This window comes from Cinclus cinclus, chromosome 5, assembly GCF_963662255.1.
Source record: "Cinclus cinclus chromosome 5, bCinCin1.1, whole genome shotgun sequence".
Lineage (NCBI taxonomy): Eukaryota > Metazoa > Chordata > Aves > Passeriformes > Cinclidae > Cinclus > Cinclus cinclus.
Genome location: NC_085050.1, coordinates 51,249,084 through 51,267,303, shown reverse-complemented (window position 1 = coordinate 51,267,303; position 18,220 = coordinate 51,249,084). Strand labels below are relative to the sequence as shown.

The following is an 18,220-nucleotide window of genomic DNA, read 5'->3' as shown; positions in this document are numbered from 1 at the left end:
AAAAAAAAAAAAAAAAAAAGAGCTAAAAGGATGCAGAGCTACAAATTAAACTTTCAGCAATAACAGTTCACCCTTGCAAGAAGGAATTAATTAGTTATTTTGATGAGGCTGGTTAGAAAAGAGTTAATGCTATCAGCCAAATGTCAGTTAACCCCCAAATGTTGCTTTTGTCCCATGGCAATGTCAATACCAGCACTATTATCTCAATTTATTTAACACAGAACAAATTAATTGGCTCTAAGTGTTGCTTTTTCGCTGGAATCCCTCATCCCATCTCTTCTTGGAGAGAGCTCCTGCAAGCAATGAGCAAGGGAATAAACTGCTGTGCAAACACACAGAGGCACACACACGCACTCACACACAGAGAGAAGTTGCAATTTCTCACTTACTTGCTGATTTCTGTGACTACAAATCTTGGTGTCACCCACCACACACTACTCCTCTGTACTAAATTCATCATCCTCGACACCTTCAGACGCATCTGAGATGTGTGTCGAACCAGCAACACTATAATTTTAATAATGACAAGGAATTAAGTATGATTACTAGTCTTTACTCTCACTTGTTTCCTTCCCCTAACGATACCATCCAATTGCCATTTTCCTCACGGTTGTGTATTTTGGTTCCCATTGTCTGACGTACCCAATACAATAACTGAAATGTCTGCAACACGGGATCTGCCTGTCTCTTGTACGTCTAGCAAATCTGAAAACCTGTTGTTACAGCTTTGGGGAACACAATACATAGTCAGTTCCGAGGAAACGCTTTAAAAATAACCGTACATACAGTTCGGTCAGAAATCAGTTCAGTCATACCTGTGCCATTCTTCCATTGTGTTTAATACACCGCAAGCAGGTTATTTCATAAAAGACATCGCCAAAGAGATCTCTTGGGTGCGTTTCACCTACTACTGGGCTCCACGGCCCGTTGTCTGTCTGGGACAAACTGCTACCAGCCAACCTGGAGATGAACTTGACATTGCTTTCCCTGAACTTCTGACAGCAAAAGCCGGGTGTTCAGCTAAAACTTTCCGTTTCCCACCCCCCCGTTCCTACAAACAGTCCCGAATCGTCATGGTTGCAAATAATTAAAGGGGTGGGGGGGCGGGGTAGGGGAAGAAAGGGGGGGGGGGGGGGACGGGGAGAGAAAGAAATATAAAGAAAATAAGAAGAAAAAGGAACCAGAGAACCAGCAGTCTTATGGAAACAGCACGGCAGGTAAACCAGGTTAGCATCGTTCCGTAACGCCCACGAGCTGGCGGGGCGGGGGCCGGCGCCCCCCGGCCGTCCCTCCTCGGCCCGGGGCCGGGAGCCAGCGGCCGGGCCCGGCTCGGCGGGGCGCCGCGGGAGGCAGCGTTTCTCTTCCCTGCGGGGTGGAGAGGGGCGGGCGGCGGGGCCGCGCCGCGGGGAGCCGCGCCCGCGGCGGGGCTCCCTCAGAGCCTGAAGGAGGCCTCGGAGAAGGGATGCTGCATCTTGAAGCTAGACAAGAAGCACTGGAGGGGCGGGGGCAGGGGATTGAGGAGGGACGGCGGGAGGCTGGGGAAAAAGAAATCATCTCCTCTGACCTCTAACGAAGTGCCCGGTTTTTTCTTAAGCTCTTCACATTTCCTAAATTTGCAGATCTGGTGTCCCGTTTTGCGGTTCCTGCAACTGCTGCAGACTCCACAGTTGATGAGCCGCTTGCAGGGCACGCACACCCCGCAGCGTTTCCGCTTCTTCTTGGCGGGGTTGCCCGCCCCGGCCCCGGCCCCGCCGCCGGTGCCGCCGGCCCCCCCTCCGCCTCCGCCGCCACCGCCGCCGCCTCCGCCGCCCCCCGCGCCGGCGGCGGCGCCCAGGGCGGAGGCGGGCGAGGCCGAGGCGTGGCTCTGCGGGCAGTCCGCCAGGTTGGCGATCTGGAAGGCGCTGTCTGTGACGGCGGCCGAGGCCGCGGCGGGGGAGTGCAGGGCCGTCATGACGATGACCCCGGGGGGCAGGGAGAGGCCGCCCAGCGCCGGGATGGCCGAGAAGGTGCCGACGCGGTCGGGGAGGTTCATGATCTCGGCTTCGGCGGCGCCGCACTTGAGCTTGTTCATGCACTCACCGGCCAGCGGCCGGCAGTGCTCGGGGGCCAGGGTGGAGAGGAAGTTGCCGTTGGCCATGGGCAGGGCGGGCTGCTCCGCCGGCGGGCAGCCGGGCTTGCCCAGCCGCTGCGAGTCACTCCGGTGGTGCATGCCGCCCCTGCCGGCGTGCAGCGAGGAGGCGGCGGCGGCGGCCGCGGAGGCGGCGGCGGCGGCGGCGGAGGAGGAGGAGGAGGAGGGTTTCCTCGCGCCGCCCGCCGCGCCGCCGCCGCCGCCGCTGCCCCAGAGCATGGCGGTGGCGGCGGCGGCCGTGGCGGTGTCGCAGTTCCAGGGGGACATGCCGATGCGGGCGGCGGCGGCGGCGGCCGCGCTAGGGAAGATGGGGGTGGTGATGCGGGCGATCTTGGCCGCCTGGGGGAAGGCGCCGCCGTTGGTCTTGTAGAAGGTGGCGAAGGAGCGGTACCTCTCCATCTCCGAGTTGTAATCCACAAGGCTGTTGAGGGCCCCCTCGGGCAGGTGGCTGTCCTTGGGCAGCCCCGGCGCCTCGGGGTTGGGGCCACTCTCCACGCACACGTTGGTGTTCATAGTGGCCGGAGCGGGGGGGACGGCAGGAAGGGACGGGACGGGGGGCTGGGGGCCGGGGGAAGAGGGACGGGGCGGGGTGGGGGGGGGGGGGGGGTCTCTTAATCCTCCTCCTTCTCCAGGCGCATCCCCGCGGTCGATGCTTGGCCGGACAGCCGTTCCTCCGGCATCCTCACGGAAGCTGCCGCAGCTGAAACACAAAAAGTCATTTCCAAGGGGGTGCGCGCGCGGGGGGCGCTCACGGCTGCCCACGGCCATCCCGGAGGAGGGGGGAGCACATACGAGTGGGGGGCACACGCCGCCGTACCCGCGGGCAGAGGGCTCGAAACGCCGGCCCGGGTGGAGCAAGCCCGGTCCCGGGACAAGGTGGGGGCGGGGGACACGACACGGGGGCCGGGGAGCTGCCCACCTACCAGCACCGGGAAAAATGAAAAGGCAGGGTGAAAGGACGGGAGGGGGGGGAATAAATAAAAGGAATTAGAAAAAGAAGAAAAAAAGAGGGAGGTGGGGGAGGGAGCCGCCAGCTGCCACGGTGTCCTTCTGAGCCCGGCGGTCATTAGCTGCCTGCCGGCACAGCTGGCTCCGCCGGGCGCTGGTTGCGGCGGCACCGGCTCCCCACGGCCCCCCACCCCCCTCCGAGTACGGGGGGGCTGCCTGCAGGCCTCGTGGGGCACGGGGCTAGGTTAAAAAAACCCCAGAAACTTAAGCCATTTCACAGCTTGTGATCCCGGCGCCTGCAGCTGTACTAACGATGGAGTATTTATCCCAGCCTCTCGGGGAGGATTCCCCGGCACCGCCGCCGGGGGCTGCGCAGGGAGGGCTGGGGACACACACACCGAGACGGGGACAGCCCCTCTGTGGGTGCCGCGGGGCAGGGGGCTTCACCGAGAGACAGCGCGGGAACTCCCGGGAGGGCACGTCGCTCTACCTGCTGAACTAGCCCTCATGGAGGAAAGACGGCTTTCTGCTTCAGGGTAGGAAAGTTTAGCAGTGGGCTAAGGATACGGCGTCCCTTTTATTTCCCACCGCACCCTTTCTCCCCCAGGGAGGTAAGGGGGGTATTTTAGTTCATGGCAATGAGGAAGGTATATTATGGTAGCCTGTGCGAACTAAAGCAAAACATAAGCATAACTTAAAAAGCCCTCAGTTTATGAACAGTGCCTCTTTGTTTTCCAGATGCTCTACCTGAATAGTTCAGATATTTTCAGCATCTTTTCTGATGTAGGGCTATCAGAAACGCTCACTCGTGAGGCACTCGTAGGGCTACGTCTAGTTTCCAGACTCCGGTATGTTTAGTTCAAAATGGTTATCAATTACGGTAATTACGATCATAATTAGATTAATGAACCGTTTGCAGCCCAACCTACCGAGTGCAAAAACTTCGTCTTCTCCCAACGTCGTGCACTAAAAGCGGGCTTTATGTAAACAAATCCAGATGAAGGGAGCGTAAATTTACAGAAGGAACCTCACCCCCGGCTGCACTGGGCACTGGCGGGCGTCTTTCCGTCGGAAAAAAAAAAAATAAAAAAGACCCCGAGCTCGCTCTCAGGAGCCACCTCTGTGTTTCCACGTCAGGGAAAAACCCAGACTCTCGGTGCCTTCAGAGGTCTAGTGGTAATACAAAGGCTGCCCCGGAAAGCTCTAGGCTAAGCGTCGTCTTGTGGAGGGATGCGAAGGATTTGCTTACAGCAAAAGAAAAAAAAAAAAAAACAAGAACCTTTCCCGTTTCCAGAAAGGAAAACCTAGCTGCATGTCCTCGATAACAACTACTCAATAAAACTAGTTTTGCCAGCCATGTGTACGAAGGCCACGCATCTGGTAAGGAATAAAATGTTAGCGTTCAGCTTTTATGCCAGAAGTCATATGCATTTTCTTGCCCTATTTACCCCAGCATTAAACTGGCTTCACAAAACCTTCCCTCTCTGGCTACCTTTTCTCTCTCCGCGATCCCTTCTCAGGCTTTATTGCCACCAGCAGCGAGAAAATGATGGTGCCCACCAACCGGGTCATTATTGTTTAATCGATGCATCTCCGGAGCATGAAAAGGGTACCCGAGACGCAGTTATTGATTTCCCTCCCCCTCTAAACTATCGCCCTCTTTTCCACGAATGAAATAAATAAATAGAAATTACTAGCCGGGATTTGCGATTCTGTCCCTTGCTTAAGCTAAATGTGTCCGTATATGTTCAATATTCCATGTCTGCTCTGCCAAAGACAGAGAGATCAAAGGTCATATTTAACATTCAGGAGGAGGGGCGGGTGCATATTAATTAATAAATTAATATAGCGACGCCTTTTATTGCCCAAGTCTAGCATTAATCTACTTTTACGATCCCAGAGGACAAGAACAACAGGGAAAAAAAAGCCCCCGACAAACCCACAAAATTTTTAAAAAACCAAACAGCCCACCGCGCTAAAAAACCCCCACAACTAAAATCCAAAACCACACACACACACAACCAAAAAAAAACCCAAAACAAAACAAAACAAAAAATCCAAAAGAAAAAAACCCGCGAAAGATAAGGGAAGAAAAGACGAGGGGGGAAAGCAAACCAGTCACTTACCAGGCTCTTTATTTGGGGGGGCTTGAGTGTGCAGACGCTACCAGCCTGTCTGCCTTTAATTAGTTGCACATCAGTCCCTAACACAAAGAAGAAGAAAAAAAATATCCAGATGTGCCTTGGCAGCTCCTCAATTACAACTTTGATACTTGTAAACAAACTGCGAGGGGCGGTGGGGAAGGTGGGGGGGGGGGGGCGGGGGGGATAAATTAAGCCGCCGATCCACTAAACAAATACCTGTAAGTGGCTTTTTTCCCCCCTCTCCCTCTCTCGCTCGTTGCAGAGAAAGGAGGAGGAGGGGGGAGCAGGGGAGGCGGCGGGGGGCGAGGAAGGAGCAGGCACAGAGGGAGGGCGGGCGGGAGGGAGTGTGCGTTAGCGTGTGTGTCTCTGTGTGTGTGCGTGCGTGTGCGCGGTGGTCTCCTCTGCCGGCGCGCTGCTCGCCGCTCGTCTCTCGGCGCCCGCCCTCGCACACAGCGCCGGGAGTGCGTGTGCGTGTGGCGGTGCGGGGGAGGGGAGGGCGGGGGCGGGCGGGAGGCGATCGCCGCCGAGGTGAGGGAGCGCGCCGGGAGGACGCAGGGATGCGGACACCCGCCGCGGCCGCCGCCGAGCGCTGGCGGGGCCGCCGCCGAGCGGCGCGCACGGGCCGCGGCACAGAGCGGGGGCCGCCCCCGCCCGCCGCCCCCTGCGCTCCCCTCCCGCGGCGGGGGCGCTGCGGCCGCGGCCGCCCGGTGCGGGGCTGCCGGCGGGGCGGGGCCGCGCCGCGCCGCAGAGGGGAGGGGAGGGGAGGGGAGCGCAGGGAGGGGAAGGGAGGGGAGCGCAGGGGGCGGCGGGCAGGGCGCGCCCCCAGCGCTGCGCCCTGTCACCCTCCCCGCGGGCGGGCTGGGAACTGCCGGCAAACTTCGTGCCCTGGGAAGTTTGCGGAGGGGAGCGGCGGTCTCCCCGCCCGGCCCGGCCCGGCCCGGCCCGGCCCGGCGGGCTGAAGCGGCAGGCCGGTGCCCCGGTCAGCGCACGGCCCCGCAGCATGCAATTTTTCAGGCGCGTTCGCAGATCTCTAATGACTACCAACCCCTGTGCACGCTACAATTTTTATTTCAGATGCCTGAGGTCCTGCAGATTTCAGGCACATTTAGGCGAAATGGTGAACCAGCTGAACCGTGGATGTTACACAAGTGTCTCGGCACTCACTTAGAAGTGCTTTCCCAACATTTGCTCTTTGCAGGTGCCAGAGCCCAGGAAGTGCATGGCACCTGTCCGGGCAGGCCACATGTACCTCGCACCTGGACTGCCAGCATTGAAATGCATCTCTTAATAAGCCACCGACGTATAGGTACTGCATGCAAACACACAACAGTTCCTTAAAGAAATTCAGCAAATTATTAAAAAAATAAACCACAAAAAAACCAACAACAACAAAAAATACAAACAAACAAACAAGCCCACCTGCCTTCCCTGGAGTTCTTGCAAGCACAAAAAAGGGCCTATATTCACGGAATAAATTACGCATCGCAAGTTCTTCATGCAGCCCTTCCTGGTACCTCCAGAGCAATTGCTGGTACTTACAGAGCCATTGCTGCAGCCCGGTGCTGCCAGCGTGGGCACTAAGCAGTTAAGAAATGGATGTTTCTGCCAAGAAAACAATTTTAACCGTTTGTAAATTACAGAAAAAGATGGGGGAAATGCACTGTTTCACTGGTTTTATGTGTAAGTAAATGAAGGATTTGTGTGCAGACTGAAGTTTTATTTCCTTCTGCTCCAAGCTGAATTCAAGCTCAGGGTGCTCAACTCTACAGAATTACCCAAGGGAGAGCACTGCAGGAACCTTTTCCCAGGAGCAGCAAGACAAGGCGGATTTGAGCAGTGGGCTTCGGTAAGGACCAGCAGCCTTGTGGCTAATGCTCCATTAAGTGAGACTGACTGGTACAGATGAGGGACAGTTTTGGTCAATCAGGTAGGTCGCAGACCTGCAAGAAGTCGTGCCCCTGGCATTTATGTTATGGATTGGTACACTTTATTTGGAAGCCGTATAGTTTATCTAGCTAATTAGCTGCCTCTAACCATAGGATGTGCATTTTAAAATATCCCCAAACATGGATTTACATAATAAAGCATAACCTCCCAACTAGCTAGCGTCATCCTTTATGACAGTTCTGCTGCCATTTTCAAAGTCTTTTCTGTTTTGATACATTTTAGCACAAACTTATTGGGGGGGAGGGGGATACAAATGAGGGGAAATGGTGTTTCAGTAATGTCACAAAGTGACAAAAAACAAGAGCTTTTCCTGTTGAGGCTCATTCCCTACCACTTTTTTCCCAAATTAGTTGTCAAAAGTCATATGCAATAATCCAAACACTGAGGATGTTTTTCAAACACACACTTCTCCTGAACTCCAAACTTCCTTTAATCACAACCTGTGTCTCACTTAAGCAATCCTTTCCGAGTTAATTTATTGCTCTTGAAGGAGTTACATTTTTAATAAGCTAAAAGAGGAAGAGGGGAAAACTCTGATAATCCTTTCTCATGCATAAGGAAGACCATTTAATATATTTTTTAATTGTCATGTGAATTAAATTGCAGTGCAATATATAACCTTTCTACTCCAGCCTGGGAAGTTTTTTGGTGCTGGAGAAGAAGTGTGGAATCCAGTTCAGATGTTCAGGGGTTTTTTTGTTTGTTTGTTTTTTGTGAAGCCTTTTGTTTAGTAGAGTTTGGGGGCTATTGTTTCTTTGGGGTGGTTTGTTTGTTTGTTTGTTTGTTTGTTTTCCAGGGGCGGGGGGGGGGGTGGTATTTCTGCTTTTTGGTTTTGGTGTTTTTTTTGGGATACAAATCTGTTTTATCCTGCATCCTCCCCTCAGCCTCGGAGCTGAGAAGGACTGTTATGTTCAGGAGTCTATTGGTGAGGTAGCTATGACAGTTTCATGATGAGTCCTAAGATCCTAAGAAAGCAATTCCAGATTATCCTTTTCACCATAATCTGTGCTTTGATGGGAGGGACAGAAAGTTAAAAATCACAGGCTCTGATTTTTGTTCAGAAACCATTCCGCAGGAATGCAGCTAGAGCAGTATGTTGTGGCATTGGAACACAGGAGCTGCCCTGCCTTTGTAAATATTGAGGTTGTTCTGAAAGAAAGTTGCAAGAAAAAGAAACAAACTGAAATTCACATTCAGTTCTTGTTCATTCTGTTACTGACTCTAGTGTGTATCTACAAGTAACCACTGTAAACCTACCCAGATCCATCAAGTATTATAAGCATTGTACTAGAAATAGAAAAAGGAGGCGAAGCAAGCGCTTGGGGAATTGAGCAGTTCATTGGATTCCAAGATGGAGGTTTTTTGGTTTTTTTTTTTCCTAATATCATTACTCTTTCCTTTCTTGTGTTATTTTCCTAGGCCTCTTAAAGCTCATGGAACCACTGTCAGGGCTAGACTCTGACCCTATTGCTGTGTTTGGGTTCCCTTCTGCTGGGGTCAAGAACTCTAAACCAGACATGCTGCAACTATGGTTCTCCTCTGGGTGGTCCATGTGGCACACACTATGAGCAGGCTAACCTTGGGGTGTGGGCCTTTGTTACAGAAGAACTGTGCATGGGAACTGGAAAAGCAGCTACCTCGGCTCCCCTCCCTTTCTCATTAGGAAATCTCCCACCTTGAAATGGAAATGGTGGGTTTTCCTTCAGGACCACAGCCTTTTACCTGCCCTCAGCTCTGTGCCACACCCCTTGATTAAAATGGAAATAGTGGCTCAGCTGCTTTACACCCTCAGGAAGAAACACATTTCTGGCACAGCCTTTCTTCTAGTACAAGTCTTGTGGGCACTCTGAATGTATGGTCCTTTCCTTCTTAGATGAGGGTAAATTTTAAAAAGTGATGCATAAGTTTTCTCAAAATTCCCAAACCAAATTCTTTTTTACTTCATTGGTGCAAGAAACATGTGGCAACACAGAAATGTCTTGCACACCATCCACAGCCATAACAGCACACCTGTACCCCGTTGCCTGCAATCACTCATAACTCTAACATCCTATGAGTGCAAATTATTTCAAGGACTCTCGGGGACCTGGGCTCCAGTCTGACCAGATAGCTGTCTGTCTGCACTGCCGTGATAGCAAACCCAGCTCTTCTTGAGCTGCAGTTCATCTCTGCGACTTACAGCACTGTTAGGCCCCTTCCCTTCCCTTCCCTTCCCTTCCCTTCCCTTCCCTTCCCTTCCCTTCCCTTCCCTTCCCTTCCCTTCCCTTCCCTTCCCTTCCCTTCCCTTCCCTTCCCTTCCCTTCCCTTCCCTTCCCTTCCCTTCCCTTCCCTTCCCTTCCCTTCCCTTCCCTTCCCTTCCCTTCCCTTCCCTTCCCTTCCCTTCCCTTCCCTTCCCTTCCCTTCCCTTTCCTCTCACCTTCTTGCTGGCACCTATGCACCATTCCTCATTCTTATAGTTGAAGCCAGACACATCCTATTCACCTCCCTCATACCTGTCCCTCCTGATTTTCACACATGCAAGCCATCCCAGCTCTCTGGCAAAGGGGGAGGCTTCACTCCTTGCCAGCTACTGTGGAATTCTTATATCAGTAAAAGGAAAGACCAGGCACAAACTAGTTTTTGTGTTCTGCAAGAAAAGACGCCTGAGAACTGCTGAAAAGTGCTATCTGCCAGCAAAAATCAGGGTAAACCCATCCATTAGAATTCCTTGCTTTCATCCAAGATTACTGAAAAATACTCTCCTTTAGTTTGAAAGGAAATGCAGTGATTACCCCCTATTACAGACACCTACAAATATTTACTAAAATAATGTAGCAAGGGGATTTTTTAAAAAGTTACTACAGCTTAAACATTCCCACTACTTTGCATATAGTTTGATTCTGCTTCAGGTACAGACACTTCCCTGACACTTTCTAGGAAGGAACCCAGATTGCTGATCTCCAATTAGGCCAACTCCCAGAGGGCTGTATCCATCACTGATGCAAGTCAACAGTGCCGCTCTGCATTTCATAGGATGCTGCCAGATGAGGAACAGCAGTGTCCAGGAAAAAGAAAGCATACAGGGATCCTTATTGTCTTGATATTGGGACTCTTGACAGAACAGAGATGGAGAGCTCTGAAACGTGGGTCCAAAGAGCTGGGTACTAGAATTACCTGGATTTGCTTAGATTAACTCAGTACCTCCAGATGTGTCTCCCCTGTGACTGACAGCCCATGTCAGTCCTACAGTTTCATTTCTTTACGGTTGGTAACAACCACCTGCTCTTGGAGGGGGACTTGAGTGGCTTTTACCCTGTGAATGCTGTATGAATCTAAATGTCAAGCTAGAGATGCCATGCCAGCAGCTAACAAGGGGCTTTAGAATAAGCACTCCCTGGCCAGCACACAGTAAGCATGGGCTCATTCACCTCATCAGCTTTTGGGCTCCTCAGTGCAAAGACTGCATTCTGTTTTTTTCCAATGGCATTGCACCAACACTCTTCTGGGGCAGCTACTCAGAAAGTGGATTTGTTCTTTCAGGGCTTGCATGTCCCAAGAAAACTGTGAGAAAGGTATGCATCACTGCTGATAGTTCATGATGCCTGATGGTTTTTCTTTCCTTTTGGGCCCTATTTTCAGATACTTCTCCATTTGTCAAGTTTTACCTCTTTGATCTAAAAAGTTCCCTGTTTGAGAGGTATGCAGTCTATGAAACCATTCAGCTGGTTTCCAGAGTTCATTCTTAGCTAACACATTTTCTGTGCTAAAATAATAACTATCTAAGAACGATTTTTCTAAGGAGCTGTAATGCCTTTGCACTTAGAAGCAAAAAGTTTGAAATCTGGTCATCATGAACATACCACATTTGGTCAAATTGCACATATTTCTGAGTTATAAGAAAGAAATCTTAGTTCTCACACAAGAGAATTGCTAGAAGTGCAACCAGGAAAAATTAATTCTGGATGATCTTTGAATAAGATTCCTTCTGTAGTTACATTACCTGCCCTGGAACTGCTAAGAGATGTGACACTAGCAAAAGGTCAGCATCACCCATAGAGTATTCAAATTAGGCGATCTCTTTTATCAGATTATCAAAGCAAGGAAGATATCCCAGAGAATGTAGACTGATTCACTGATGCTTGAGAAGCACATAGGTGTCACAGAGAGAACCTGTACAAATAGGGAATTTGGAATTCCAGTTTTGGAATATGGTTTGTGTGGAGTTGGGGCAATTATATGAAGGAAGAAAAGACTGATGCTGAGAATGGACCAGGTCCTAAATGAGGAAACAATACCGGGGGGAAGATTAGTATGCAATCAGACATATGTACAGAACTGGTACAGTAAGGATTTAATGGATAAGCTCAACTCAGGCACAGTCTACATTTCCAGCACTTTAGTCTGTGACCTTTGCAAACATTCTGAAGGTTCTACGTCCTTGGCTTGGCTGCCTTTTGAATTTGGTACACGTCTTGGAAGTGACAGGTTTTGCTTTACCCCTGTATTTAAGTTTTTGATGAGCTAGTTCCACTTTCACATTTAGTAAACTGGGGAGAGTAAACACTTACTTAAAAAGCAGAGTTTTGTCAATTTAACCCCATCTTCAGATAATCGACAGTCATCTCATGGCAGGTTTTCATATCACTGCGATAAAACACCTTTGCTAACACAGCAATGAAAAATCAAGCTCATACCACTGAGCTGTGACTTTGGCCCTGGCATGCCCGAGATAGCTACATCAAACTATTCCAGGTTCTGTTGGTCAGAAACCAAAGTAGTAAGTACATCAAACTTTTACAGTATGTCATAAAACAATAAAAGAAAAAGTAGTGTCTGCTTCAGTTAATTTCTATAGGAAGGAAAATCCTCTAGAGAAAAGTATTTTCTCTGTAATTGTGATGCTGCATAACTTTGGCTACCTTCTCACTGAAGTAGCCTGAGATTCTGCTTTTATCTCAGTTCTCACACTCTGACAAAAGACATGTATATTTTACTATCCAGTTTCGTTAATGCTTTGCTCCCCTCATCTGTTGTCACACTTTCACTGTTAAGACTGGTCTGAAATAAGCTTATATTTTTAAATACTTGATTTCACATACTGCTACTATTTATGGTTAAGGCTTCCTTGGGAAGAATGACAATCACTCATGACTCAAAGATGGTCTCAGTGCCAGAAGCACTCGTATCCTTCTATAGGCCATCATTCCAACTTACAATAAGCATCAGCAGGCAGTGGATGGCCATTTCCCTTACTGTTCCCTGAGGTCATGTTAATCATCCTTCAGCTTTACTGTCAGAAGGCATAAAAATGGGACTCCACTGCTGCACACTGTAGGACTGACAGAAGACCCCAGAGGAGTACTGTTGATCCTCTGCTGATGTCCCCAGAACCTGCTTCTCTGATTTCAGATGTATTATACAGATGAATCGGAGTGCAGAGGCCAGCTGGCTTCTCCACACATCGGGTGGTTTAAAAGGTGCTGCAAGTAGCTGGATACTGACAGCACAGAGTCTGGCATTTAGATGACCACAACTAAGCACCTCCTTTGTAAGGCAGGACATTCAGCAGCAGGCATTGTCTCACAGAGGTAATTGCTGAGATTTAGGTAATAACAATTTCCATAATTTTACTACTGTTACCCCATTTCCCTGAGTGATTTTCAATATTCGCCTTCTTAAAGCTGTGGACCCAGAGGTTCAAGAAATAGGATGCTGAGAAAGTGAAATGATATTCCAGATGAAAATGTGTGGTCAGAAGAATACACTACAATCCCAAAAAATGGCAACAAAATGTGAGCTACTGGACTCGGGAAGAACAAGAATAAACACAGTGAAAAGCAAACACAAAACCCCCCACAAACTGGTAAGAATTGAAGAAATATGGATACAAATGTATTGTGATGATTTAACAGGAAAATAAGGGCAGAACAAAACACAGAAGGCACCACAAGGGACATGAGCAAACTTTCTTGTTTCAACAAGATAGCTATCCTTTCTGGTGCATGTGCAATCCTGTCCAAATGTGCTGTCACACAAATATTTTAAGCTGCTCTCTCCTGCCAGCAAGAGTTGTTATCATGGCAGCCGGTGCTGTGCTGCTGAGATGAGCCCCCAGAGAAAGCCCTCTCGTCTCTCACTCATGCGCTGGTGCGCTGGTGTGATTCCCTGCGATTCCTGGCACACCGTCCTACGTGCTCAGAATGGTGGGCACGTTTCACTGAGTGCTCCGACCCTTCCTGGGTGTAACTTTAGCCCCCTTGAGGAGTCACATACCTGCTTTACACTGCATCTGCAGAACAGAAGAAACAAAGCCCTGAGCGCAGAAATCTTGTTAAAACATGCTATAGGCAGACCAGGAGATTTTTATCAGCCAATTGAACAAGGACCAATATACCTTCATTCTTGAACATTTGTTTGTTATCACTGCTCTGCTGAATCTGCTCGATTCCAAGTAGCAAAAGGGTTACTCTAAGCAGATGACAGAAATGCCCAGTGTTAATGAATGGGTATTTATTTTATTACTCTTGGTTCTTAATGGCCCAAGATATTTTGACTGATTATTGAGGTCAAGTAACAGTGTTATTTCTTTTATACCTGGACTGTATGCAAGTCTGTCTGTCTATCAATCTATCGCAGGTATTAACCTGTGCAAATACTTTAGGGTAGAACTCCACATACTCAGTATATGGAGTTTTCCTTAACACTTCTCAAGCCTATTTGATATTCATGTTTGTTGTTACACAAAGCAATAAACTGACCAAAAACCAATTTGCTTTATAAAGTGAACATTAAGGCTTTAATCAACAATGTTGTCAAAGTATCTAGAAGAAATTGGTTTACCATGCATAGCAAAGATGGGTTTCTTGAGACTTCTAATGAAAGCTGATATAACCATTATCTGATTACTGTAACATACACTCAATCATTAATACAAAAGTTCTCTTTAATGATCTTCATTTTATGCCCACAGTCATCCTAGGAGAAAGCCAGGAGGTGGCAAGGGGAAAGTAGTGCTCCTAGCTTTTGTTTATGCCAATTCTAATGGTGTTGTGACACTGAAGAATGCTAATTTGAGACTGATGTGTATTTCTTGGCCCTGATCACAAGATATAGGTCAGACTTAGGAGAGGTCAGCAGTATTTGATGTCCTGAGGGCAAAGTGATGCTATTCAAGATTTAATATAGAGGCTGTGCTGGTCTTCTCTGGTCCCAGGGATTGCCATCTGGCCCATTAAGATGGTGTAAATCCATGTTCTCTATTGCTTGTTCTCTATTCAGCTGTGCTGAACCAAGTCCTGCTAGGAGAAAGGAACTGTGCCCTGGCATCTACCTGGAAGTGATGATCCTGCTGTTCATGAGAAAAACCATGGGGAAAAGTAAAGATGCATAAGGGGTCTGGTAATTATTTCTCAAGTTTGCTATGGCAAACTGTACAATGTTGTGATTTTGCTGCTGTGGTTTCTGCTAATAATTTGTTCTCAGGTTTTAAATAATAGATCCCCAAAAATGTGTTGGCATCTAGCTCAACCAAAACAGAAAAAGTCAGAATAAAGAAACTATCTTTCAAAAAAGGTGAGGACTGTGTTCTCTGAATGTAGATATTTTTCAAATGACTTTGGATTTTGCAGATTGTTGTCATTATACAGCTATTTATGAAGAAGTATTATTGCTGTCTTTGTCATTAAAAATCTTTGAGAACACTGTCTGTCATCTAGGATTAGTATTGCCATAAAGTAAATGTTCTCTCAATATTTTTGTAGATGTCTTCACAGGTCTCTAATGTTTCACATTAGAAAATCTGAACCCCACTCTTATTGCAAATTAAAATTATTTAATAGTGATACCTGTGAAAGCATGTTGTTTTTACAGTTGTCAAATGCCTCAAACACTGGTAATTTTGTTTAACAATACATCATTTTCCTTTAGTTCTTCTAGACATACTAAAACAAGTGTTATCTGATGATACTTTTAATGTCTGTTATTGTAAAAGTACTAGTATACCTAAAATAGGTATTGATTTTGCATCTATAAAAGCAAGATACTGAGAACATCAATTATATATTTACCTCAGTAATATTAATGTCTTTATGCACCATTCAGTGCACTCTGCAATTTGCAACTCTTTGGACATACTGCATATCATTTAAGTCTCATGTAAACCTGTAGGTTAAATGGTAGAATAGTCTTGTTCTGAATCAGGAGTTAAATGTATCATTCAGGAAGGCTTCTAAATACCTTGACTTTCATGACTGGAACATTTTAGCCTTTCTTTTTGTTAAAGTCACCCTCAGAATTAGCTTTTTGTTGCTCCCCCTCCCCCACATAATTCCTTCTCCTGTCTGGAGAATCTCAGTTTCTAAACCCACCACTGCCAAATCTGTTGCAAACTGTGGGCAAGAGAGAAAGATCAATGAAACAGGAACACTTGAGCTTTCTGTTTGTGCCATACTGTGACTATAAAACAGTGGAGTCACAGCAGACCCGTAGAGTATGTAATATAAATTAATCTTTAAGAAATGTATGTTTTCACACATTTACAGGGGTACTAAACTCACATGTTTTCCTACTATATGAAATCTGTCACTGTGTATAATTCTGTCTACATTCCTATGGTTCACTTCCGGCTGTAGCCATGACAAATGTCCTTTTATATTTAGGGATTTTAGGGTCATTCATCTTTCATTTTATTATCAAATCTGTATTTCAAATATCCATTTGCATCTTGCTCATTCCTGTGTGATATATCAATCTACAGATAATATATGCATCCCATGCTTAAATATACCCATAGAAGCATCCAGAATTGAGTTCACTGCTCTCTTTGGCTGATATTCTTCCTTGACCACCACACCCTACACCAATCCCTTCAGCACCATCAGCCCACCTGAATTTTCTCTGCTTTTGATCCAACTCAACAAACCCATCCATTTCTCCGAATAAAACACTGAAAGTTTATGAATTATTTTTGTTTCCAAACAAATACCGGTATATACAGATATTCATTTAATTATATACAGCGGCCATTTGCTTGTGCTGTGGTCCTTGGGGAGACCAAACATGAGCTGTCAATAATGTAACCTACTTTAGAGTACAGGTCACAGGTAAGTCTGACTGGTATCTTAATGATTCTTATCTCTCTCTCTTGACTAAGATTTATATGTTAGGAGGTGAAGGCAGATGAGATGAGTCCAACCCATATTGCTGAAAATAACCACTTGCAATAACAAGGCGCAAAAGTTGTAAGATGTGCAGGGAAACGAGAAGTTTCCAAAGTGCAATCTAAGACTGATCCAGAGAAGACCCAAAACTAAAATCCTGATCAGATTTATGTCAGATTTAAGAAGCAATACAATTATTAAGGTGGTAATCAATGAAAAGGGGAAGAGAGGAGAAGTTATGGGCTTTAGTAAGACAGTCATATGTATGTTCACAGCAACTATGCTCAGTGAGGTAGTAGGGAATCAAGGTAGTTTTGGTTACTACTTGGTCTGGTTCATGTATGATCTCTTTAACTATAAATAAGGTCATCTCTCAAATTGCCTATCAAGCTAGGTTCCTTTGACAAGGTGTTTCCTTCAGGCATTGCAGTGAAAAGATCTTTTTGAAGAAGGATTTACAAGGCAGATGCAGCTGGCATGGATTAGAAATCCCTATGGAATGACTGAAAATTAATACTATAATGGGAAGGAAAGGTGGACATGATTTGACTCACTGGTCTTCCTTCTGCCTAGTGGAGACACCACATCTGTCACTCTAGAAAAGCCTGCTCCAGTTGTGAGATTTGACCATATAAGCCATTTCCAGGAATTTCTAGTTTGCAATTTTACTCTCTTCCTCCATCAAACACCTCTTAACATTTTCCTCAAAGTAAATCTTGCCACCAACATGAATAAATATATTAAGAGTAATGTACAGTTATTGCAAGTACTTCAGCCTAGCCTGGACACTTCAGGAAGTTTCACAATACATTCATGTACAGCCACAGTGTGTTGTACTCTCCATCAATCCTCACATGTTCCTCACTCACAATATTTAGAAGGAAGAAAGAAGGTGAAAGAGGGTACATTCAGAAATATATGCTGGTCATAAAAAGCAGTGAGGCTCCAGAAAAATAATCCAAAGAGCTAGTTTTCCTATAGCAAGTTTCCTCTGGTTCAATTGCATTTTTTCTGTTTGCTGTTTATTTTCTCTGTAGCTTTTAGGTTTTCACAGTTCAGGTCATTCAACAAGTCAAGAGTTCCTCCTTGTTATGTTACCACTCACTGAATTTAGAATATTATACTTTAAATTTCATATGTACCATTATATTTAGGAAATCCCTCTTGTCTCCACGTAACTTAAATGACAGGATGTTTCCTCCCTGTTTTATGTGATTCTAATTGATTATGTAGTTTGCCAATATTGTAATTAAAAAGACAAAAATCACAGTTATTCCACAGTGAGAAGCTGTCCTAGAGCTTTAGAGTACCTGATTTGACATGCTGAAGAAGTCAATGTTATAATTAAGAAGGTCCTGCAGTCTTCATATACATTCCAAGGTTGTTCTCCCCAGACTGGTGTTTTTTTCCTTGTCTTGCCACTCCAAGCCCTGTACTTGCCCATACATGCCACAGGGAAAATGGAACCCCCACAGACCTGTTTCTGCTGTGCTCCCAGCAAACTCTGTTAGCTGGACAAAGGATACTGTGGGTGGCTTTAATTTAGTCTTTCCCTTTTATCCGGTGTAAAGGAGCAAAAAGGGCTGAAACACTCACCTTTTCTCTCTTCGTCAAAGATAATCTACTCAGAGCTCTCAGAACAGAAGCATCTAGTAGAGTATGTGTTTTGTAGGAGGGAAAGAGCGTTACCTCCTGCATTGCTGCAAAGTCCAAACACATTTAAGTCAAAGGCAACCAAGTTTCGAACCCCTACGGCAGTCTCCATCTTGGAAGAGGAATTGCCTTAAGAGGTACTATTAAAGTCTGCCCAATAAGGGATTTCTGGAGATCATTGTTGTACACTGGGTATATATTTTAAAAGGTTTTTTAAATTGCTAGGAAGAGTCTTAGAACACATAGGAATATGCATATACACA

General features: G+C 46.9%; 1 protein-coding gene across 1 annotated transcript; it reads right to left on the bottom strand.

Moving 5' to 3' along the window:
• Positions 1-1,432: 1,432 nt before the first annotated feature.
• CXXC4 (CXXC finger protein 4) lies at positions 1,433-2,896 on the bottom strand. Its single transcript, XM_062493653.1, has 2 exons — positions 2,792-2,896; positions 1,433-2,686 (listed from the first exon to the last, which is right to left on the bottom strand). Exons 1-2 carry the CDS (start codon positions 2,894-2,896, stop codon positions 1,433-1,435), a joined length of 1,359 nt encoding a protein of 452 aa, XP_062349637.1.
• Positions 2,897-18,220: the final 15,324 nt, after the last annotated feature.

What these genes read in the sequence shown, in the direction of transcription:
- CXXC4 (XM_062493653.1), bottom strand. Translation starts at nt 2,896, where the DNA reads ATGGCCGTGGGCAGCCGTGAGCGCCCCCCGCGCGCGCACCCCCTTGGA. An exon ending in AGGATGCCGGAGGAACGGCT is followed by an intron (nt 2,687 to 2,791) that starts GTCCGGCCAAGC and finishes CCCGGCCCCCAG; the next exon opens with CCCCCCGTCCCGTCCCTTCC.